This window comes from Ostrinia furnacalis, unplaced genomic scaffold (genome assembly GCF_004193835.3).
Source record: "Ostrinia furnacalis isolate ACB-3 unplaced genomic scaffold, ASM419383v2 OfSCF7586, whole genome shotgun sequence".
NCBI lineage: Eukaryota > Metazoa > Arthropoda > Insecta > Lepidoptera > Crambidae > Ostrinia > Ostrinia furnacalis.
Window position 1 is genome coordinate 76606 of NW_021137825.1, and position 24400 is coordinate 101005.

Below are 24400 nucleotides of genomic sequence, written 5' to 3' on the forward strand. Positions count from 1 at the left end.
AACTCGCTGAATCCTTGACTACCCCAGACGGCTGCGGTATCCTTTTGAAGGCGCGCCGTCTCAATAGGAAACTAGTTCAAGATAATCAAACTTCCTGGGTCCCCACACAAACAGTCGTAGTCACATTTAAGGGTCAAGTTCTCCCGGAAAGAGTCTTTTGCTTCCACAACTCATTACCAGTTGAGACGTACCAGCTCCCAACTATCCAATGCATGAACTGCTGTCGTTTCGGCCACGTCAAGTCTCAATGCCGGTCCAAGCCAAGATGCTACCGATGCACTCAACCACACTCCGCTGAGGAATGCCAAGTTACGGAAGACAAAGCTACTTGTATTAACTGTCAGGGCCCCCATTTTGCATTAAACAGGTCCTGCCCAGAGCACTCTCGGCAGAAGGCAATTAAGATCACCATGTCTCAGGACAATATCTCCTACTCCCAGGCCTCCTCCCAATTTGCGCCAGTTCGTAGGTCATATGCAGACATTGCTAAATCCNGCGGGAACGTCGCCGAGAACAACAGGGCTTGGCGCTCGGGACGCACGTGCGCGCAGATCGAACGCACTTGAGGCTCTAAAGGGCACAGAAAAAAAGAACAAACATTGACCAACTACATGTTTAAACCCCAAAAAAATTATTAGTCACACGTTGGGCGCCATTTATAATTTTGGCGCCCAACCTGTAGCTTACGTGCGCGCAGATCGAACGCACTTGAGGCTCTAAAGGGCACAGAAAATAAGAACAAACATTGACCAACTACATGTTTAAACCCCAAAAAAAATTATTAGTCACACGTTGGGCGCCATTTATAATTTTGGCGCCCAACCTGTAGCTTACGTGCGCGCAGATCTAACGCACTTGAGACTCTAAAGAGCACAGACAATAAGCAAGAACATTAACCAACTTCAGGTTTACCCAAAAACGACGACAAATAACTTCATGTTACAAGTCGGTTGGTATAGTCTGGTCTGTGAGCACGTAGAATTTTGTCCAATGACCCCAAGCTACCCATCCTTGTCACTCGCGCGTAATTATGTTACGCGCTCGCACACTCACTGCGGGCGCCCGTCGCACAGTCGCGACAGCAATATAATTACGAGCGAGCGATAAGGATAGGTAGCTTGAGGTCATTGGACAAAATTCTACATGCTCACGGACCGGGCATTAGCATTAAACAACTTGAGTATAATCCAGATACGACAAATTAAAAAGGTCACACGTTGGGCGCCACTTTTCAATTTTAGCGCTCAACGTGTAGCATACGTGCGCGCAGATCGAACGCACTTGAGGCTCTGAGCACAAACGATAAGCACAAAACATTAACCAACTTAATGTCAACCCAAAAACGACAATAAGTCGATTGAAAACATTAATCAACTTCAGTGTTGGGCGTGCGCGCAAATCTAACGCACGCACTGACGGGCATAAACGTTAAACCAGGATTAACCAACTTCATTCTAATACAAAAAACAATAAATTTCAAAAAGTCACACGTTGGGCGCCACTTTGAAATTTTGGCGCCCAACGTGTAGCTTAAACTTGAAATTCAAATATGTAGTTTGGTCACCTATCATCATTTCAGCCACAGGACGTCTACTGCTGAACATAGTCTTCCCCCAATGATTTCCACATCACCTGATTGGTAGCGGCCTGATCATCATCTGTATTCAAGACTTTTAAAGATTTAATGCTAAATAAACCATATAATGTGCCATAGAAATCTTACCGAAACCCATGTCGAACATTCTGTCGGCTTCATCGAGAACTAAATAAGTGACTCTCTTCAAGTTAGTCGCCTTACATTTGATTAAGTCTATGACACGGCCCGGCGTGCCCACCACAATCTCTGCTCCACCACCTACAAAAATAATACCATATCAATGAAAGTGCCTAAAGATCTGTACCAAACGTTAAGAATATTCGCTGCAACTTTATCGGCCGTAAATAGCATATTATTATAGTGAATTCACCTTCCAAAGCTTTGGTTTGTTCCCATTTGGAGCCTCCACCGTAACAACACACGCATCGTATGTTGTACACCTTGCCGAATCTTCTGGCTTCCATATAAATCTGACAAGCAAAATGCATTTTATTAAAGTAAACTTTGATTGATTGAATCTAGAAAGTGCGTTTTAATATTTAGTCATTAAATATTATTTTTATGAAAACTAATCAACAGTCTAATGAGCTTACGCACACATATAACGACATATTTATCAATGCAAAATATGTATAATGAATGACTGGGTTTAGAAATCAGTTGAATTCGGGGTTTAAATATGAACTGAATTTAACACCTCTTTCAAAAGGAGAGTGAATGTAATGACTATTAATTAAAAACATTATAAATCATTTTATACGTCTTGCAAATTTTAAAAGAAGTTTTTCCAATTTCATAAGGTTACCTGTTGTGCCAATTCCCTGGTAGGGGCCAGTATAAGACCTATGGGTCCATCGCCCGGCGCCAGTTCCTTCTGGTCCATAATGTGGATGAGAAGTGGCCAAAGGAACGCGGCTGTCTTACCGGAACCCGTGCGAGCAATACCTAAGGATTTGAATCGGATTTAGAACCAGAATGTGACAGTCAGGAATTGATTCTTCTTCTTCTTCTTTCTGTTGATGACTGTTTCATTACCATATCGCGTGCGCATCTAATTGCATTCTTATTTCAAAATAGAATGCGACAACTAATAGTTATGATTGCATTCCTATCTGTAGTAGCTGTTGTGAATCGTTTGCTACATTGCTATTTGTTTAAACTACACTACATTTCAAAATAACTCTTGTGCCTTATACATATAAGGTATCTACAGAAAAACACGACGCAATAAATGCGCAGGAGTGTACGAGTTCTGGCTTCCTAAAACTGTGTTATTACAAGATGATCCTATGTCTACAAAGTCAAAATTTCTCTAATGCATGGTGCTTACAAATCGTCCAATATTAATACATAGTGCACACTTTAATATCTCTATTGCACAACACAAGTACACAACACACCGCGAACAACCGTCATTATACGAATTGGATAACCATTCCTTCTTCCTGATCATTGTAGTGTGACATGATTTATAGCAATATGAACCTTATGTCCCATACCTATAAGGTCCCTGCCAGACAAAGCCGCAGGCACGCCAGCCGCCTGGATGGGTGTTGGTGACGTGTATTCAGACTTCCTGATCGCCTTCATGAGTTGCTCGTCGAAGCCAAGATGGGCGAAACTGCTCACTGGCTTTGGCGGGTCTGGGCCAGTTATCTAGTCAAATAATAAACACATATTATCAGTAATGGTGCTAAACTTTTGTTTGCATATTCTGCGAATAAACACTTTTTATGTTAATTATCAGTTTAAAATCGTTGATAAAGTTCTTAGGTTGACAATAAAGAGCTTGGTTTCAATTTAATGAATATCTTCTTGGGGACTCTGTCCCTATTGGATATTTAAAACCATGATATTCAAAACTTATTAAACTCAAGTTGGGCACCCAAACCCAACAGGGTATAACAAATATTTGACTACTAGCGGCCGCCCGCGCGCGTACGTTACGCGTGGATCCCGTTTTACCCTCTTAGCAGTGGAGTTTCGTAAAATCCCGTCTTAGTGAGCTGTTAGCACCTACATTCTAAAAGGAACCCCCATTAAACATTTAAGCCTCCAAGCACTTGTAGTTTCCGAGATTTCGTGATGACTGAGTGAGTCAGTGACCTTTCACTTTTATAGATAGAGAAGATTAATTAAGAGTAATTATTTAAAAAAAAAACTATTAATAAGACTAACACCATGTCGAACTTAGCTCTTTCTTACCTTCACTCCCAAATTCTTCTTGAGTTCCTCAACCTGCTCTGGGGTAAGTTTCTCAATATCCTCATGAGGAGTATAGAAGTTCTTTTCAAATGGCTCATATACTATCTCCGAGTGGTCTATAGGAGGTAGTGGGTCAATGAACCTCTTTTTGGGGGGAGCTATGGGGTTGCCATCCTCGTCATATTCTATTTCTATGTCTGAACCATCATCACCAGTGTTGAGAGGGTTTTCTTCCATATATCTGCAAGAATAATTGTAAGTTTAAGAAAAGTCAGATTAATGGAAGGCTCAATAAAAATATTTTTGATTTGATTTTGAAATATTGTTACTGAGAACCTATACTAGACTACAACCAACAATTTTATAGTTTGAAGTTTTATCTAAAATTATTCCTTAATATTATTTTCATTCCAAAATAATTACTTTCACATTTAGACGATTATCACACTGCACCGCGTCCCGCCGCAGTCCGCGTGATTACATATAAAAAATCCCGCGCGCAGACGCGTTGTCTATACAAACTGAGGTACTTGCATACAATGATTAAATCTGTCGTCCCGCGTACCGCGGCGGAGCGCGGTGCAGTGTGATAATCGCCTTGGAAAAAAACATTTTTATTCAAAATCTTTTTTATTAAATATTCCAACCATCACTGAAAAATTCATTGAAAAGCAAAATCTAGTATAAAAAATAAAAGACTAACTTGTAGTAGCTCTCTTCATCGTCCAACTCATCAATGTCTCCCCGAGTGCCCCGGCCGCTGTCGCTCTTGCCGCTGGCCTCGTTCTCCTTGCTGGCCACCAGGTCCTTGGCCGCCTGCTGCTCCAGCCCCGCCATGAAGGCGTCCAAAGGATCTTCTTCATCCTCGTCAGGCTGAGATTACAAATAATCTATATATATAAAAATGAAACCCATTTTCCGTTGTCACGACATAAAACGAAAACGGCCTGACCGATTTGGCTGATTTTTTTTTGTAGTTTTCTAATACTCTGTACAAGTTTTTTACGGAAAAAAATATAAAGAAAATCTCTACGCTAAGGCAGTACGAAGTTCGCTGGGTCAGCTAGTAATAAAATAATAATAAATAAGTCTTTATTGGCAACAAAAACACTTACATGCACAAACATTGTTGCGTTAGCAACTGCATTAGTCGAGGACTGTGTCGCAGTTGTTAGCGCCCACCTCATACAGGCTGACATTTCAGACGTAAAAGTATTTTTTTGTTTTAAATTTAGTCTTAATTCTACACAGATTACCAAATATTTTGGCAAAAATTAAGAATCAAGTCGCCTTTTTAGGGTGTTGCAGAGGGTGCACCCTCTATCACCCGGGTGGGGGGTAAGGGGAGTCAACTATGACGCCCAAAATCACTTGGGGGTGTAAAACACCCCTTAAGCCCCCTATACAGAGTGGAATTTTATAATGCCACCTGAAAGGAAAGTACTTACTCTTAATATTGTAGATAGAAATTTTTTCTCAAAGAAATCATTCCTTTATTTATGAAAGAAATAGAACTACATTCAAAGATTTCCAAAAATTTGCTTACCACACCCGGGAATCGAACCAACTATAAAGTGTTACAAAATTACACCCTGTAAATATTTTTATTGCATCAATAGATTGGGTTAAGTATAAGGATGAAATCTCTCTAACAAACTTGGAAATCACATGAAAGGAAAACCATGAAATCTTAAATCATTTTAATTTTGAACAGAAAATTGTATGGTATGGTAGTGAATTTTCGAAAAAAAAATTAATATCTTTGAATGCAGTTTTCTTTCTTTTCAAAAATAAAGGAATGTTTTCTTTCAGTAAAATTTTCTATCTACAGTATTAAGAGTACTTTCCCTCCAGGTGGCATTACGAAATTCCACCCTGTATATCCAGTATCCTCAAATTCAGGCGACTTGATTCTAAATCCAACCCAAATTTTTACTTGCCATTGAGTTTATTTTATATATGAACAGTTATGGAATTGTGATTACCTTAGAACTGGATGCAGCTTCATAAGAAGGACTGCCTGGAGCTGGTATGTATGCTAACGCTGGAGTAGCAGGCTCATCATCTTCATCAAAGTACCTGCACAAAACAGGTTATATGTGATGCTTTGTGAGCTTTTATGTGTGTATTGGTAGAGATAACAGACTTTACTTATTTGTTTGATAGCATTTGTTACTTGGAAAGGTTAAAGAAGTAAGATCCTCCCATACTAAAGCGTATTCATGTTTACAAGCACAAAACTGAACAATCCTACTTTAAACACAAGTTGCACACACAAATGCAAATATTCCAACTTACTCGTCCTCTGTTTTAGATCGTTTCTTCCCTAAACTGCCCCAGTTGCCCGTGACAGCGTTCTGAGTGATAGAAGTCATGGTCGAGTAGCCCTGTTTGGATAGCCCCGCTGTGGGGGGCGGCACGGCGTGCATAGAAGCCGACGGCGGAGGGACAGCGTGCAGGGACACGTTCGAAGGGTTCCGCTTGGGCATCGTGAACCCAGCGAACCCAAACCCCTTGCCGCCACTCATCGCGGGAAATTAATATAACACCAAAGTCAATTTACATCAAAATATTGAGGTTATTAGCGACAGTGTTTACTCTGAGTTCATAGCCACTAAACTATCCTAAATACATGTAATGATAGCTATTTAACTAAGAAAACATAACGATCTTATAAAATCTTGCAGAGAAACAGATAATTAGCAATTTTTTGCCGATTAGACTATTGACAAAATTTACAATGCACCAACGCTGTCATCTGTCATTTTTCGCGTATTTGACAGGTCACAGCATAGATTATTGACAGATAGAAGGGTGCAGTGCAGACTTCTTATTCGATTATACATACTTAGTCGAGTCGAATTTTAGAATAAAATCTTTAGCGCCTATACGCACCAACACGGCGCGCGATGCGCTTTTTTTCCTATACTCGAACGTATTAAAGCGCACTGTCGACGAGCATTAGCGATACAGATGCGAATGATGAGATACACACTGCGATACACACAAAAGTTGAACCCAATTTAGAAACACAGATCACTATATTTTAGAAACGCCGTTTGCGTGAATTGCATGTGATGTGCATGCATCAGTTCAAAATAATGCTATCGGAATAATAGTGTAGAGGAGAGAATTTTGATATCCCGATACGATACTTTTACCATTTTTGAAAAAGATTTGAGAGTGAAAACTAAGCTTTAGTGGACGGTTTTTTACGGTTTTTTTTTGTTAATTTGACAGCTCTCATTGTCAGTTTTTTGACACCTCATCTTATCATCAAACAAACTTTGCGAGTCGGGGGTCGCTCGCCGCATGTGACAGTGGCAACACGTGTTTCAGGTGTTTAAGTGGAAAAATCAAATTCTAACGTAGTTTAACTAAAAAAAAAACTCAATTTTAAGCTTAGTTATTTNAACTTTGCGAGTCGTCTGATTTTTGCTTCCTAACTTTTCAACAAAAATGTATTTAAAGTTACTTGTTTTAGTATTTGCGCTAATTAGCATTAGCAACGTTGAAGCCTCCCACGGATATGACTTCGGCGACTTTTTGGCCACGGTGTTGGGCCTGGGTATTGCAGTTATAGGTATTCTTGCGTGTTTAGGCAACTACGCACGACAAAAAGCCAGGAACGAGTTCATCTAAATAATCGCTGTAGTGTAGGTGAGTACCAAACTGACCTTGATGCTTGATCAGTGGAATCTTTTTTTCTTACTGCCTACATAAATCATTATTTGGACTAAGTTTTTAATTTTTTTCAGATGTGAAGTGCACAAGGGGCTAAAGGATCTACCCTCACTTATTGTATTAAAATTTGATGATAGCAAAATGGAAATATGCCACTTATATTCGAATATTATTTTTAAGCATAGTAGATGTCATAAGAAATTGTGATTATTTTTAAATATTATTACCAATTATGTATGAGGTTAATTAAACCACCTTTACAATAATTTGAGGTTTTGTTTTGCATTTCCGAAGATAGATCTACCTATCTAAATCCCTGAAATCCCAATAAAAAACAGACGTTTGTTAGTAAATAATTTATATTTAAAAGAACATTTCATCACTTCTCACCCACACTTACAAGACAACATAATAAAAACCAATAGACATGATTTCATTTTAATAAATTCAATTTTAATTTGGCTTGCTATTAACTAGTTTGAGTTTCTAAAATTTCTATTTCTTTTATAATGTCACCCTTTTTTGACATTTTTTCAGCCTGATCTTTGTCAGGGTTCTTGAGGAGACCAGATTTGATTTTCTCTTCAAGGTATTCTATGTCCCGGAGCTTCTTTCTCAAGTTTTTAAGACGCTTGGCAGGGTCTGTCTGCGTGGAAGGGGTATTACTAGATGGGGAAGGTGTGTTGAAAGTTGGCTCTATGATTTCACACTTGGCAAGTCTCTCGGCTGCCTCGTCAGCTCCTGAAATAACAAGAAGAGTAAAAATACTTGACAACAAGTTTTTGAAACTTCCTAAATGAAAAGTAAGTATGTTACATACCTGTCTTCTTTTTCTTCTTCTTTTTCTCAACATTGATAATCATGCCTGGTATTGGCTGAATAGTGCCACTCTGGCTCTTTTTGGGTTTCTGGGCAGCAGCCACAATTTCTGGAGTTAGTCCCACAGGCAGTCCCGTGCTCTGCCGCGCCTTGAACTGCTTGCCTTTGCTCTCGTACAGGGGCACTTCATCCTGCGGTACGTAGCCCTCCTTAACGCGGCGCGGCTTGCGCCATGTTCCGTCTGGTCTTTGGGTGGCTGGGATAAACTTACATCCTGAAACACATAATCAACCTTTAACAGGTTCAATTAACCACAAGTTAATAACCAGCACGACCACAAAAACACGATTAATTAATCATTAAAGTACGTATTGATAATGATAGCTTCTTTGATAATTAGCAATTCATGAGTTAACTGGATCGGAACGATCATTTACTCCGCGTGCAAGCAACGAATGAAAAGTTCTTCAGTCGAAATTCTTTACTGGGAGCGAGGGAACAGCAATATGTTAGCATTTCAGTGAGAAACCAAAAAGACCGTGCCTTTGTACACTCACCATCGGCGTCGTGTTCATACGCCGTCGTCGCCATAACTACACATGGACTCACTTATGAGTTTTTCACTAATCTAGCGGGAATTTCTGAATGTACGTGCAAAATTGCAGATTTTCTTGATTTTTGTTCTATTTTCGTTTACAACTACTTTGACATTTCGCCCAAGATTGAGCGAATGAATGAGGGTACAAACAAGATTTCTTTTTGACAACAAATAATGCATTACGAGAACGAATGATTTAAAGTTATTTCGGAACTAGTATCTGATGTAGGAGGAATGTTTGATAGCTATCCTGTGATTGAGCTCAAATAGAACAACACTATGTTTTTTTTACAGTTGTGGCATTACTGATTTTCTTTCATCTGTGGATCTGACGCTAGCTTGACAGATCAAAAATCAATTCAAAATTTATTTTCTTGGTTTCCGTCTCGNCTTTCGTTCTAGTGTTTTTGGCTACATTTACATTTCATTTGTTTTAATTAGTGTGATTACTTTTACAATGCCAAAACGGAGTAGGAGATTATTAACCCCATCCAAAAAAGCAGCTAAACAAGTCGTCCAAAAAGAAATTATTGAGGAAGAAAATGAAGACAAAGGTTTGTACAATGTATTTTTTTATTAGAATTTTTAATAAAAGCGAACTTATTTTATAAAAATCACCAATATACACTTTACTTAAGTATTTAGGAATAGGTCACGTAGTATGTTAATACAGTTACGATCTTAAACGTGCCACCAAGTGAAAGTTGCCTCGCATTACAATTCGTCATTGTTTGCGTAATAATAAAGAAATGCCCAAAAACGTATAATTCAATTAGGTCTGGCTTAACTCTACCAAGCCATTAATAATACATAATGGCCAGTTCATTCACAGTAGCTATTAAAATTATCAACTTAAAAATAACTTGCAGCAAGTTCATCATCCTACTGACAATAACAAAAATATTTACAACTTCTAGTGGAACTCTACAATTTGATCATGCAATTTTCCATATGTTTGTCTCGAAGCGCTGGTAGGGACCAAAAGATAAGGAGACATGTAAAGTGCCCCATAAGGGCTACCTTTTCTTTTTTATTATTTTCTATTGACGTTCATAAGTGCCACTTGTGTTCTAAACTGAACAAATATTTTTTATTTTTTTGATTTTGATCACAATCACTCTACATCCAGTTGTATTTCTCTACTAATAAATAAGAAAAATAATTTCAGGAGATAAAGAAGTATCTACAGCTCGGGGGCGTCTCAAAGGTGCCCTATTGGAGGTGCTTGACCCTCCTGCTGAAGAATCTGATGAGTCATACGAGCCCTCTCCAACCAAGAAAGAAAGGTAAGTTTTAAAGTAAGAAAAATATCATTTTTAAAGATTTGTTTTTATCATGTACCCATCAAGTTAGTTAATTTTACCGTTTAAGTCATTGAACGCCGAGATGCTAGACACAATGGAAATTGTATTGTTCGAGGCTCACCGGTGAGCCGCGTGGCATCCAACGTGTTAATGATGATTTTAATAATTTTACTTACCTACATTTTGCATCCTCAGACAGGAAAAGAAAGATTCAGAAGAGGAATATACACCAAGGAGGAAGTCTCCAGTCCGCCAATCATATGTGCTGAAGCTTTTCGACCGGAGTGTAGATTTATCTCAGTTTGAAGAAAACTCTCCGCTCTACCCCATATGCAGAGCCTGGATGATCAACCAGCCCAAGGAAAATTATGAGAACTTTGGGTAACTTAACTATGTATTTAATGTAATATTATTCTGGAAAATGAGAGGTATCCTAGCAATTTTTAATTAATTTTTGTTGCAATTTAGCAACTTGTGTGAATGATTAGTTACAATATTAAAAATTGTGTAACAGTGAAAGTAAATTCTCAGCATGACCTGTTTATTCCAAGTCTTGTTATAGCCTGACCAGGAACATAAAAACCCTGGCATAGAGGCGCTTCAATTGCATTTGATAGTGCAACACTGAGTACAGTCGTACATGTGTTAAATTATGTATCAGGATTCAGGATTACGNCTACTAATAAATAAGAAAAATAATTCCAGGAGATAAAGAAGTATCTACAGCTCGGGGGCGTCTCAAAGGAGCCCTATTGGAGGTGCTCGACCCTCCTGCTGAAGAATCTGATGAGTCATACGAGCCCTCTCCAACCAAGAAAGAAAGGTAAGTTGTAAATTAAGAGAAAGATCATTTTTAAAGACTTGTTTGGTGTAGTGGTTCAGTGATAGAGGTTTGTCGGCCGTTTGGTGTAGTGGTTCAGAACGGACTACTATGCCGAGAGGTCCCGGGTTCGATTCCCGGCCGGGCAGAAATTGAAATGATGAATTTTAATTTCTGTGACGGGTCTGGGTGTGACTATGTATAATATTTATGTATTAAAAAAAAAAGTATATAAGTAGTATATTCGTTAAGCTAGCACCCATAACACAAGCATTAAGTTGCTTACTTTGGGGCTACCTGGCGCTGTGTGAAATTGTCCAAAGATTTCTATTTCTATGTCTTATACACCTTATTTTTTTTTTTTATCATGTACCCGTCAAGTTAGTTAATTTTACCGTTTAATGATGATTTTAATAATTTTACTTTCTTACATTTTGCATCCTCAGACAGGAAAAGAAAGATTCAGAAGAGGAATATACACCAAGGAGGAAGTCTCCAGTCCGCCAATCATACGTGCTGAAGCTCTTCGACAGGAGCGTAGACTTATCGCAGTTTGAAGAAAACTCTCCGCTATACCCCATATGCAGAGCCTGGATGATCAACCAGCCCAAGGAAAATTATGAGAACTTTGGGTAAATTAAAGATGTATTTTAACTGTGTAATATTATTCTGGGACATTAGTGGTATCCTAGCAATTTTTAAATAATTTTTGTTGCTATTTAGCAACTTAGGTAAATGATTATTCTTTCTCAGCATGATCTTTTTACCATGTCTTGTTACTATAATTCTGTTTTGTGAATATTTTGTTTGTTTATTTTACTTCCAATAGGCAAAGTTATGAAGAACCTGAACAGACTGAAGAAAGTGTTGAGTTACCTGGACCCGAGGGGCCACCTGTCAGCCGGATCCCAGAGCTACTACCAGAACAGAAGGCTCGAAATAAGGATAACATCAATCTTAACTATGTAAGTAAATAAAATTTATGTTTCTTTAAAGTCATAGTCCTCGGGTACATATAGGTTTTTTTTTAATGTGATAGGAGGCAAACGAGCAGACGGATCACCTGATGGTTACTTACCATCAGGTGATCCGTAATGTATGAGTAAGGTATGTGCCTAAAAGATAAGGAGACATGTAAAGTGGCCTATAAGGGCTACCTTTTCTTTTTTTATTATTTACATTTTGACGTTCATAAATGCCACTTGTGGTCTAAACTGAATAAATATTTTTGATTTTTATTTTTTTTTTATTTTGTACCTAATTAATGATAATAAGTGCACAAACAATGTAATTAAGTGGTGTGACAAGATAACACATAGCTTACTGTTTTCCACGAAAGTAATTCATGCAATCGAAAATGTTAACTAATAAGCCAAAAGCATAACCTATCCTTCAAGAATGTTACTTAGGCTAGGGGAGCTAATGATAATGATGGCTAAACTAAATATGTTTCATCACCGAGTACCCCCTCCTCCTGGCATGGCCCCTATTCGATTTACTTAGATTTCTAGGACAGGGGTCTCCAAACTACGGCCCGCGCGCGACAGCTTAAGACTAAGCCTATGTTTGCATAGATGGACAGAAAAATTAAAATTGTTATGGCCCTTGCAACATACCGAAAAAATTAAATATGGCCCCAAGGCTTCAAAGTTTGGAGACCCCTGGTCTAGGGGACCTGGTGATGATAACGAGCTAAGAATATCCTCTGGGTTCCAGCGAGAAGCGCCGCCTCCGAGCCGCGAGCAGCTGCTCCGCTGGCACGGCGCGCGCTGGGCGGCGGTGCGCCAGGCCTGGCTGGACCAGGCGCAGCGTGTCGAGGCACGATATGACGCCGCGCAGAACGTGCTCAACAAGATCAATATCAAGTGAGTATAGTCTAAAACCTGGTCCGTGAGCACGTAGAATCCCGTCCAATGACCCCAAGCTGCCCATCCTTGTCGCTCGCAAGTAATTATGTTGCTGTCGCGCTCGCACACTCACTGCGGGCGCGCGTCGCACAGTCGCGACAGCAATATAATTACGCGCGAACGATAAGGATGGGTAGCTTGGATTCTACGTGCTCACGGACCAGGCTTTACTCAATATTTTATTGCATCCATTATGTACTTAAAATTTAGAACATTATGGGCCCTGTAGGGCACGGCAATTAGAAGTCTATACTCAATAGTATAGATAGATATAGATAAACTACACTGAACTGTCCCACCAAACACATTGACAGCGGGGCGCCACCATCGTTCAGCTAGTTTCCAACGTGGCAAAAATCGGAACCAGCGATCCAGTACTGACCCCTTGTCAATGTTCGGGTGGGACAGTTTGTTGTTGTAGTTCATCTATACCATTGTGACTATTCATAGCCAATCGGTTTTTTTGTGAATTAATTACTGAATCTACAAGCTCGACGGAATCGGCGCGGGAGTGAACCCACTATTAAACCTTATTATTGTAAATGGATAATATTGCACTTTTCATAGAATTCTAAATTATTGCACAATATCTACATACCTAATCAAAAAAGTATAATTATACTGTTGTCACTCTTTCAGTCAACCCCTAATGGAGTTGGATTGTGCGAAAAATATAATTGTTATTTTTTGTTACAGTGCCCTATAATAAACAATGCTGTGAAAATTACGCTTTTAGTAAATTAAGTGAAGATTTTAGAGTGATATTTTACTTACATTGATTTATGAAGAGTTTTATAATTATAAATCAAGAATCATGAGGATGTATATTGATTGACAATGATGATTGAAATGAAAGAAGTGGGTCTTAGAGATTTTTTATTGTTGTAAATAAATCATTACGCATGAACTCTCTTCTTTTTTTTCTTAGGGGTCCCTTCAAGTTGTGGGCAATTTGATTTCTTGTGGCCTTTTTCATGGCAGTTGTAGCAAGACTGTAAACAAATAATTACAATTAAAACAGAATTGCCAAACAATTTTAATGAAAAAGCACAGGATAGATCATCTGCAATTCTTTTAAAAATAAAAGTAAAAAGTAAATCTAGAAAATTCAATAAAGTGAAAAAATGAAGATTCTGTTTGAAATTAAAGAAGAAAAAATGTTTACCTGGCTCTCCACAACCACACCACAAACATGACCCTTCTGTTGGCAACATCTCCCACACTCTTCACAGTGGAAGAACGTCGGCTTCACGCATCGTTGACAAGTATTACAATGTTTATACGTCATTCCGTTCTTGCTCGTACACTCCTTGCATTTGCCACAATGTTTATTGGTTGCAGACACCCAGTACTTGCACTTATCACACAGTTTGTAGTTCTTGTCATTGGATAAATCAATTGTAAGCAATGGGAGGTTGGTGAAGAAACGAACTGGAGATCCAAATTTACGACCCTTTGCTTTGTTGTGGAATTTCTTGTGGTTTTCATATTCAATCTTAAAACAAAAGAAATTATTAGTAATTGAGCAGACAAAAAAAAGACTGGTGTTCATTGCTCTAAAAATTTAAATACCTGGTAATCATGCATCTTCATTTCTGGCAAGATGTTCCTAATGTAGGGCTCTGCAAAGTAAGGGAAAGCCCAGAGCACCGGTAGACATTCATTGTCAGGTTTATCACACAGCCTTCTGTATGTGGCCGAGAGCTCCTTCAAGGTATGCACTAGTGGTTCCACACGGCCACCAAATGGAGGATCTATCACTACACATAAGCCACCTTCCCTGTAATGTTTCGTAAAAATTAATTTATTTATGTTAATTAATTGGTTGTTTGGCATTTTAATGCTAAGATTATCATTACCCAACTGCGTCAGAAGGAGACAGACAGACAGATTTTATTTGCATGATTTTTTAATAAAAATCACTGATTTAAAATTTTAAATCAATATCCGAAAATGGGATTAATGAAAAGGCAATTATTGCAAAATTAAATACAAAAAAATCCATATTTAAAAAAAAGTTTTGATAAAAACAATCTTTTTCAACCCTGTGTTGGAGACTTCAAATACATTTCACCATGAAAAGAACTAATCATTGATGCCTTTGACTGTATTTGTGAAAACTAAGTTGTATTGTTTTTATCATTTTATCAATAATTTTCTTACCTGGAACTCTTGAAGAACTTCTTAAGCACCTTCTCATCATCATTGCCATTGAACAAGTAGTTATTGAACATATTGTACCACAGGAACTTTCCAGGGTGATTAAACAGGGCATGTCTTGCATCAAAGTCCAACAGTATCGAGTTGAGCCTAGGATCAGCCTGGGCTGCCTCATGGATAGATGGAGTACCAATGCATAGAATGTTTCTGAAAAAATTATCAGATTTACAAAAATCAAAATCAAAAATATTTATTCAGTTTAGACCACAAGTGGCACTTATGTAATCTTATTCAAAGATTTTTTTATTGATTCTAGGTTGTCCTTTCTACCATGTCTTTCTTACATGACTTTAAAAAGACATCAAAAATCTGTCAAACTCCATACAAAAAACACAGGTTATCATTATAGTTACAGTTAAAGTTAGATGGTGCAACTCAGCATAAAAGTTTAATTTGTAACAGAAATAAATATGGAACTTACTTGATATCATTATTTTCAAGAATGCCAAGAACAGTGCTGACAGACTTCTTGCTAAACAAGTACTGGGCTTCAACGGTGTCATTGTCTAATGCTGGCAACCATGTTGTTGCGTTCGCCAACTGTTCATCAGACAAGGGAGTGATGACTCTGTGGTCTTTGATGTGTTTCCTGCTCTGTGACACTATGTACAGCTCTTGGCAGGTGTTGCAGTATGCTCTATCTGATGAATGCCGAGATTTCACCTGGAAATTCAAAATTATTTTGCTATGAGCTCACTCACACACATGAGGAAACTCAATCACAAATGTTTTAAAAGTATGAAGAAAGTTTATAATATAATGCAGATAGTCAATAATAATGTAATTGTGAAGTGTTCTTATCAAATGATAAATTAATAACCTCTTTCAAATTGCTCCATGCTGAACCCTTATCAAGTTTGGGAATTAAGCTGTAGTACTTTTCGTTCCTCTTCTTGACATTTTCTTTCTGCCAATCTTCCTCGTCAATGTGCACTGTACAGTCCTTCTTGCTCCGACACAGAGAGCAGGCAAAATATCGGCCTTTTTCACTAGAAAACAGCAGCGTAGGTCCATGCAGGCACAACGGGTGTGAATCCAAATCCTCAACAATAACTTCTACCGGTGAAGACTTTTGGGCCTCCTGTGGTTTCGTTTCCAGCTTTCGCTTTTTACCCATGGCGATAAAGGGGATAAATTCAGTGAAAAACAAAATTTAAATCCACAACTTGCACACGTGAATGTGACAGAATTGATTTGACATTGACAGATGACAAGGTGTCCGACACTAGTAACGCGCATAAAGTGATATGATCTAGTATGATACTAGTGATTTTGGAACTAAATTATACTGAGCTATAGCTCAGTACAAGTAATTTGTCATTCGTTCATTGACAGTATGTTTTTTTATTTCTGGCAACACAGATAATTCCTGTCTGTGAGCCTGTAGCGTTCTATTTCTTTGTCAAATTTTCGAATAATTTTCTGTAAAAGCGCATTGTTTTGCTGCTAATTATCAAAAATGAACGGTTTAGTAAAAACCGCGCACAGAGTTATACAAAGTTGCGTCAAGCATACCGGTCTGACCGGGGCTTTAGTATCGCGTTCTCAGACCCCAGTGAAACGTGATTTCACGCGAGGAATATGGCACATGAGCTGTTCAAAGAGGCTAGATGGGCCGCCAGCTGCCTCCAGCTTGCTCCACAACCATTCCAACACATGCAGCTGCGGCTGCGGCTTGAAGGCGCTCCACACAAAAGGTAACCTAACCTGTACTTTTATAGGTTATGTGATTGCACCATGCAAGGCTTTTATGGATAATACATGTTGATCTCCAGTATAACATCAATTCTTATGTGTACTTTGTAAAACTAATAATAAATATTTATTTTCTAGCCGATAAAGACAATGAACCTACCAAAACCAAAGCTATTGGTGAGTCCCTATCCTTCTCTCCTATACCTCCTTCCCATATCCATTTATATGAACCATAAATGAAAAAGTATCAAAAATTTTAGTCTTGTATTGTATATTGTTGTAATTAATTAGTTCTGGTTTAATTTATTCAATCGGCTTTCAATATTTCCCTGTATAATTCTGCCACACTGGACTCTTCATCTCCAGAAGAGGTCCAGCGCCAAATACAGGGTACATTAACATCATATTCACATCCAGAGACTAAACAATGTGTTTAATTTCTGCATTAAAATATGAGACAAATAAGTTTACTGTAGTAGTAAATAGAATTTAGCATTTTATATAGAGTAAGAAGAGTACTGAGGTATGGGTTGTAACTTATACTGCACATAATGAATATTAAGTTCCCAGTTATTCTGTCTTCTAGTCACCATAGATAAAATCACAACACAAGCTTAGCAGAGCTAGATTAGTTACAAAATTCAATGTGAAAAAATTAAGTGCATTTCAATACAAAGTAAAGTTTTTACACCACTCATCCTCTATTCAGGTGAGAGGGAATTAGTGGAGTTCCTCACCGAGGAGATTGTGGCAGAGCGAAAGGCACAGAAGACAAAGGCCCTGCCCGCCGAGGTGGAGGGCTTTGCAGTGAAGGGAGACGGAGCAGAAGTAGTCCTCACCAAGAAACTGCAAGATGAATTGTAAGTTTAAGGAATATTTTTCTCATCAGTAATTTTTTTTAACCATTTTCAGGCAGGAAGCTCTTGGCCTGCATCTCACATGAAAAATGATGATCAGGCCAAAATTGGAAACAATCTTAACCCAGAATCCTCATGCACAGAGGAATCTTGCATTTAACATAGAACATTTACAGCAGCCAATCAAAATAATTTTTTTCAAAAAATCAAAACCAATTTTATTGAACCTTAGTTGTCTCACTGGCTGAAGCAGTGAATTCTATTTTCATTCAACTTGTGACTCTCAAATCTAATAATAGCATGTGTTAAAAATAAAAAGGATATCTTGTAGACCACCCTGTTTATACTCTGATACTTTATTTTAACTAGTGATTAAACATTAGACACCACAACCATATTTTGTCTTTTGATTAGGAGTCAAATTGTTGTTTCCTCAGTATAAATAAAGATTGATGAAAGCTGAAATCTAATCAAATCAAATCTGATAAAAGCTGCTGGGCTGTGCTGGCTGCTTCTACCTAATATTTTTCTTTAAGCAGGCCAAAATAATATTCAAGGATATAAATCGAATAAATTGATTTCACACATTTCAGAGTACGAATAACATTCAACGTGAACCACACGGTGGACTCCGACGACTTCGAGGGAGACGCCCAGCCGGAGAAGCAGGAGTTCGCCGAGATGCGCTCCAAGCCGCAGTTCGAGGTGGACCTGGTCCGCGGGGACACAACGCTCGGCTTCACGTGCTCCTTCCTGCAAGAGCCCCCGCCGACTGCTGGCGATGAGTACAGTAAGTGAAGCAGCAACTTCATTTCAGCCACAGGAACTGAAACTATGTAAAATTTCCGTGCTTTTTTAAGCAATTTTGTGGCAGGTAGCTAATCTATACTATAACTAGCGGCCGCCCGCGACTTCGTACGCGTGGATCCCGTTTTACCCCCTTTTCCCGAATTTTCTTTGCTATAAACCTCACGGAGCCCGAGACCTTTCCAACGAATGCAAAACTGAGGAAATCGGTTCGTGCGTTCTGGAGTTATAGCGTCAGGGAGGAAAACCCGACTTGTTTTTATATAGTAGATATTATAAATGTAAGTTAAGAAAGTAACTCTGTCTGTCTGTCTCGCTTTCACGCCTAAACCACTGAACTGATTTTGATGAAATTAGGCTTAAAGATAGTTTGAGTCCCGGGAAAGGACATAGATAGTTTTATCCCGGTTTTTGAAACAGAGACGCGCGCGATAAAGTTTTTCTGTGACAGACAAAATTTTAAAGCGGCGGAAAGCTAGTAGCTCATAAGATAGGCCTTAATTAATGTTTGTTGTCCGTGGTGCATATCTTTTCATAAAGGTTACTAAACCCTTGTTTGTCACCTGTCATCCACTTTGCAACGGAGGGAAGTCGAACCTTAACTTCNGTTACTAAACCATTGTTTGTCACCTGTCATCCACTTTGCAACGAAGGGAAGTCGAACCTTAACTTCGAACTCCTCCTATGTTCTGATTAATTTTGTTGCGGGTCCAATGACAGTTTAAACTTTCCGCCGGGACAAACTTGACCTTCACTGGTTGGGTTTTTATTGGCGGTCAAGCTGTAGATCTGGCTACACAGGAGTTGCAGGGGTGGGAAAGAGAGGTGGGAAAAGTCCTGTGCCGAACATAGGCCTCTATAATTTTTAGATTGACAATAAGTAAATGGTGATTAATATGAGGAATGTGACTTACATTACTATTTGTCTCAAAATATTACCTTTGTTTTGTAGTTGTTTGTTCTTCCTTTTTTTTTTAAATTACAGTCTTTCTAAAGCAGATATCTCGAAAAAAGGTTATAGTAAATTAATTGAAGTTTCCGAGATATAATAAAAAAACCGAAAAATGAGACCTTCAAACGCTCCCTGTCGGCTCTATGGCTAAGTTCACCCTAATCCAAATCCTATCTTTTTTGAGCATTGATGACACATTGACTGGCTGACTATTATAAATATTTAACATTCTTATCCTGTGCTATGTTTCTTCACAGCAGTATGATACAAAATATGATCTACCTAACAAAACATAATTGTCCTCTATTAAGATGTTTTAACGTGTAATTTTAATTGATAAATTGTTAATTTTAGACGACATCTTCGGGATCGATGAGGTGACCATCTACAAGGGCGAGTGGAACGACAAAGTCTACGCAGTCGCGGGAGATGTTCTCGATGGGGTCAGTATTTTTAATGCAAATAATAATATTTTTTGTTGGTAAAGTCAGCGTTTGTGACACAAAAAGTGGGCAAATTTACAACATACCAAAGACGTGCTTAAACTATTAAACTTATTGGTTACTGAGTGTCACAAAATATTTGACGCTGACTGTACTATCTTGTAAATATTTCTTGACATATATTTTTTTCTTTACCTGAGTCCTTAAATCTTGGTCGACCTTTTTTCTTCGTCATATTTTTTGTCGCAAGCTTATGTTGCCGGATGACGTCACTTTTAGTAAACTTACCATGGTGGTACTAATTCCGTCGCTTTACACGTTATCGCGTTTGGTTCCGTGGTCAGAATCTTTGCGCCTACGCAAGTGACGCGGGTTCGAATCCCGGCCTCGGTCAAGTTTGTGTAACCCCATTTCTTTGCCACACTTGGTGCTATTCAACATGTAGCGTCGAGTGCCTAAATCGGGGGATATCACCGCATTGAATTGAAGTCGATTTCCGATACTGTGTGGGAAATATTCGATGATGTGCAACATGAAAATACTAACTTTTTTTGTAACATTAAACTTTATACAGAACTTAATAATTTTATTTGAAAACTAGTTACATATTTGTTTTTGTTTTGAAATAAGAATTAAAGTTGATACATATTTGTTTTTTCTAATTATATAAATGAACTTTGTTATTGTTATTTTTTGTTATAGCCTGACCAGGAACATAAAAACCCTCGCCATGTTGCGGAAAACTAATGGTACTAATTTCTTTTAATGGCAACAGTAACTGAAAACTTCATTGACATGTCACCTTGCATGTCAGTCTATTGCTGTCAAATTGTAAACAAACTTTATTTTAAATGTTCGCAATTGGTTTTATGAATTGGAGGGAAGTCGAACCTTAACTTCAAACTCCTCCTATGTTCTTCTGATTAATTTTGTTGCGGGTCCAATGACAGTTTAAACTTTCCGCCGGGACAAACTTGACCTTCATTGGTTGGGTTTTTATTGGCGGTCAAGCTGTAGATCTGGCTACACAGGAGTTGCAGGGGTGGGAAAGAGAGGTGGGAAAAGTCCTGTGCCGAACATAGGCCTCAATAATTTTTAGATTGACAATAAGTAAATGGTGATTAATATGAGGAATGTGACTTACATTACTATTTGTCTCAAAATATTACCTTTGTTTTGTAGTTCTTCCTTTTTTTTTAAATTACAGTCTTTCTAGAGCAGATATCTCAAAAAAATTGTTAGAGGAAATTAATTGAATTGAGTAAATGGCCTTCATGTCGCCGAAAAATGAGATCTTCAAACGCTCCCTGTCGGCTCTACTACAGTCGGGCGCTTTTGATAAGTTCACCCTAATCCATTCATAGCCTGTGCTATGTTTCTGCACAGCAGTATGATACAAATGATTGCCTTATAATAGATAATTGTCCTCTATTAAGATGTTTTTAGTAACGACATCGTAAAGGTAGCAGGGAAGCGCTGGATGCAGGCCGCTACCAATCGATCAACGTGGAAAGCATTAGGGGAGGCCTATGTTCAGCAGTGGACGTCCTATGGCTGACATGATGGTGATGATGATGATGATGATGAAGATGTTTTTAACTTGTAATTTTAATTGATAAATTGTTAATTTTAGACGACATCTTCGGGATCGATGAGGTGACCATCTACAAGGGCGAGTGGAACGACAAAGTCTACGCAGTCGCAGGAGATGTTCTCGATGGGGTCAGTATTTTTAATGCAAATAATAATATTTTTTGTTGGTAAAGTCAGCGTTCGTGACACCCTTAGTGGGCAAAAAATGTACAACGTAAGCCTAGGCGCAGACCATGATTTTTAGTTGGCCGATAGTTAGGCCCAATTCAAATTTGTATGTAGAATCGGCCGATACCAAATCAGTGTAATGTGCGCACTTTCATAATACATCTCCATAGTGATTTCATACATCACATCCGACCCAACTAAAAGTCGGTGATCTGCGCCTTGGCTAACAACTTATTGCCTATCTCTTGACATATTTTTTTCTTTACCCGAGTTCTTAAACCTTTTTTTCTTGTCATATTTTTTGTCGCAAACTTATGTAGCTGAATGACGTCACGTTCGGATGTAAACTTACCATGGTGCTACTAATTCCGTTACCTAACATGTTATCGCGTTTGGTTCCGTGGTCAGAATCGCTGCGTCTACGCAAGTGACGTGGGTTCGAATCCCGGCCTCGGTCAAGTTTGTGTAACCCCATTTCTTTGCCACACTTGGTGCTATTCAACATGTAGCGTCGAGTGCCTAAATCGGGGGATATCACCGCATTGAGTTGAAGTCGATTTCCGATACTGTGTGGGAAATATTCGATGATGTGCAACATGAAAATACTAACTTTTTTTGTAACATTAAACTTTATACACAACTTAATAATTTTATTTGAAAACTATAGTTACGTATTTGTTTTTGTTTTGTTTTTTCTAATTAAATATTTATAGACATTGTTAATGTTCTTTTTTGTTAAAATGTAGACATTTGTGGCTCGGTTACAATGCTCAGACAAAAGCCAAACACTGCCAACAAATATAATAATTTGCTTAGGTTTCATTTGCTATTCAAATGAATTTTTTTCCTTCGTAAAATCATAATATTTTTCAGTGTCGGTCTTTAGAAGACATTTACCTTCCTCTAATGAAAGTCAAATAAATATTTTTCTTCTTTTCAAATATTGTGTTCAAGAGATGTATGATCTAAAATTAACGGCTGAAGGTTAGCCAACTTTTTAGTAAATAAATTAGTATTTTACTTTCTTTCTAGATGAAAATCAAAATGATTAGACTATTTTTATCAACCTATTCTTTTTTCTTTATTGAGACGATTTTTAACTAAACGTATTGATAAAAAAAAGTTTATTTTAATAAATTAATCATGTTTTATGACTTATCATTTAATTTCAAGGTTTAATATACTAAACTTAAAGCATTCTTCTCTATTCCCAGTATCTATACGACCTTCTGATGAACCTGCTCGAGGAGAAAGGCGTCAGCAACGAGTTCGTGCAGAAGCTCTCCGACTTCAGCACCGCCTACGAACACGCCGCCTACATCAACCTCCTCGAGACCATCTCCAAATTCACCATCGGGAAACAATAAACCATCAGTCCATATAGATAGCTGGTGGCATTATGACCTCTTTTTAAGCAGTAAATGTTTTAGTTTACGGCTCAGCGATAAGCGATAGATCACAGTGACGTTGTCTATGGTTCTATAGTTTAAAAAAAGCATGCTGCTTATCGCTGCCAATAAGAGGTCATAATAATCCATTAGTACTCTAGCTGTTGGCTCTTGAATAGTGATAGACAGGACGCGTAGACAGATTGGTAAACATTACAGACCCAACTGCTAAATTGTGCTCTATTCAAATTTCATTATACTGCAGGCTCAGTACTATGTTACATCTTGATTTTTATTTTCAAGGTTTGTTAAAATTGCACACAAATTATTACGATTATTCTGTTAAATAATTTTCCAATTATTTTCATTGAGTTACTTATTTATTTGTACCTATGTAATTTGACAGTTATTATAACATTTTCGCTTATCGAAATATTATCATTGCCTAAAAAGTCATTATCTGAAAAAACTTGACCACAATATTGTGTTACTCTGGCGACAGACGTTGGAAGGAAAGGCATTTATTTCCTGTAGGACAGCTTTAAAGGTGTTAGTTTAGTTAGTGGACACGTATGTGTTATTTGTTCAACAATTTTAGTGTTAAATAATATGTTTAGTTTAAAAAATGTCTGAATAAAAATGTTGAAATAAAATATAAATTGTATTTATTTACTTTTACACCGTGATCAAGCTCGTTAAATAAAAGGGTGCTATGATATGATAAGGCCAGCCCGCTTCAGCGTGAAAATGTAATCCTGAATACCCCCCCCTGCTCACTTTTAATCAGTTGAAATACTATGCTAGCTATGTTCACGGATCATGTGCGTGACCCACCACGATTTGTCCGCTTATCACACACGCTGGTGTAAAACTACATCATAAGTATTCATCATCATCATTCCAGTCCAAGGATTGACTTACATTGGGGGAGGCAGCAGTGGACGTCCTGTGGCTTAAAAGTATTAGTTTGTTGTAATCAATGCTAGAACCAAGAACAAGATTTTTAATTATTAAAAAACTAGAAATTGACTACAGACGTTGAACACGTGTTTAAATAACGTAATTTTCACTAAATGAAAATGTAAAGTGTTAACGCGTGTTTAACTTTTTGTAATTAGCCCCCAAAATGTATGTAAATAAACATTGTATGTTGGTCACATTGTAATAAATAAATCGCCATAAATGCACCATTGCATCGTGATCATAAAAAAGATGCGTTTGTCATGTGCACAGATATATCTGTGGGTTGAGAAAAATAATAATTAGGGATTTCACCAAGGGTGTGTCATGGTGTCATGTGTGTGGAAGTGAATATTATCGATAAAGTATTTATTTATCCTTAA

The 24400-nt window shown here is 38.0% G+C and overlaps 5 protein-coding genes and 1 long non-coding RNA gene across 7 annotated transcripts; 3 read left to right on the plus strand and 3 right to left on the minus strand.

The window, feature by feature from the left end:
- Positions 1-430: 430 nt before the first annotated feature.
- On the minus strand, positions 431-6568 carry LOC114365385 (ATP-dependent RNA helicase DDX42). The gene is given in 9 exon segments (XM_028321940.1): positions 431-570; positions 1724-1855; positions 1968-2067; positions 2403-2542; positions 3097-3253; positions 3803-4043; positions 4506-4692; positions 5796-5881; positions 6101-6568. Coding segments are annotated over 9 exon segments (1413 nt in total). The 5' UTR covers positions 6331-6568.
- A 653-nt stretch (positions 6569-7221) lies between these two features.
- On the plus strand, positions 7222-7752 carry LOC114365396 (uncharacterized). The gene is made up of 2 exons (XR_003656942.1): positions 7222-7462; positions 7561-7752. It is a non-coding gene; the product is annotated as an uncharacterized LOC114365396 (long non-coding RNA).
- A 197-nt stretch (positions 7753-7949) lies between these two features.
- Positions 7950-9052, minus strand: Pym (partner of Y14 and mago). The gene is made up of 3 exons (XM_028321949.1): positions 8863-9052; positions 8307-8579; positions 7950-8227 (listed from the first exon to the last, which is right to left on the minus strand). The coding sequence occupies exons 1-3, from the start codon at positions 8894-8896 to the stop codon at positions 7956-7958; spliced, it is 579 nt and encodes a 192-aa protein (XP_028177750.1). The 5' UTR covers positions 8897-9052; the 3' UTR covers positions 7950-7955.
- Positions 9053-9299: 247 nt separating this feature from the next.
- mip40 (Myb-interacting protein 40) lies at positions 9300-13841 on the plus strand. 2 transcript variants are annotated; one of them, XM_028321947.1, is made up of 6 exons: positions 9300-9457; positions 10072-10189; positions 10403-10588; positions 11857-11992; positions 12744-12892; positions 13631-13841. In XM_028321947.1, the coding sequence occupies exons 1-6, from the start codon at positions 9361-9363 to the stop codon at positions 13638-13640; spliced, it is 696 nt and encodes a 231-aa protein (XP_028177748.1). In that variant the 5' UTR covers positions 9300-9360; the 3' UTR covers positions 13641-13841. The 2 variants fall into 2 exon arrangements, with proteins under 2 accessions (XP_028177748.1, XP_028177749.1); XM_028321948.1 differs by lacking the exons at positions 10072-10189; positions 10403-10588 and adding exons at positions 10913-11030; positions 11474-11659.
- On the minus strand, positions 13714-16354 carry LOC114365390 (rRNA N6-adenosine-methyltransferase ZCCHC4). Its single transcript, XM_028321944.1, has 6 exons — positions 15975-16354; positions 15576-15817; positions 15098-15301; positions 14507-14714; positions 14100-14429; positions 13714-13926 (listed from the first exon to the last, which is right to left on the minus strand). Exons 1-6 carry the CDS (start codon positions 16269-16271, stop codon positions 13831-13833), a joined length of 1377 nt encoding a protein of 458 aa, XP_028177745.1. The 5' UTR covers positions 16272-16354; the 3' UTR covers positions 13714-13830.
- A 150-nt stretch (positions 16355-16504) lies between these two features.
- Positions 16505-23668, plus strand: P32 (complement C1q binding protein P32). The gene is made up of 5 exons (XM_028321946.1): positions 16505-16851; positions 17559-17709; positions 18300-18496; positions 19820-19908; positions 22884-23668. Exons 1-5 carry the CDS (start codon positions 16614-16616, stop codon positions 23034-23036), a joined length of 828 nt encoding a protein of 275 aa, XP_028177747.1. The 5' UTR covers positions 16505-16613; the 3' UTR covers positions 23037-23668.
- Positions 23669-24400: the final 732 nt, after the last annotated feature.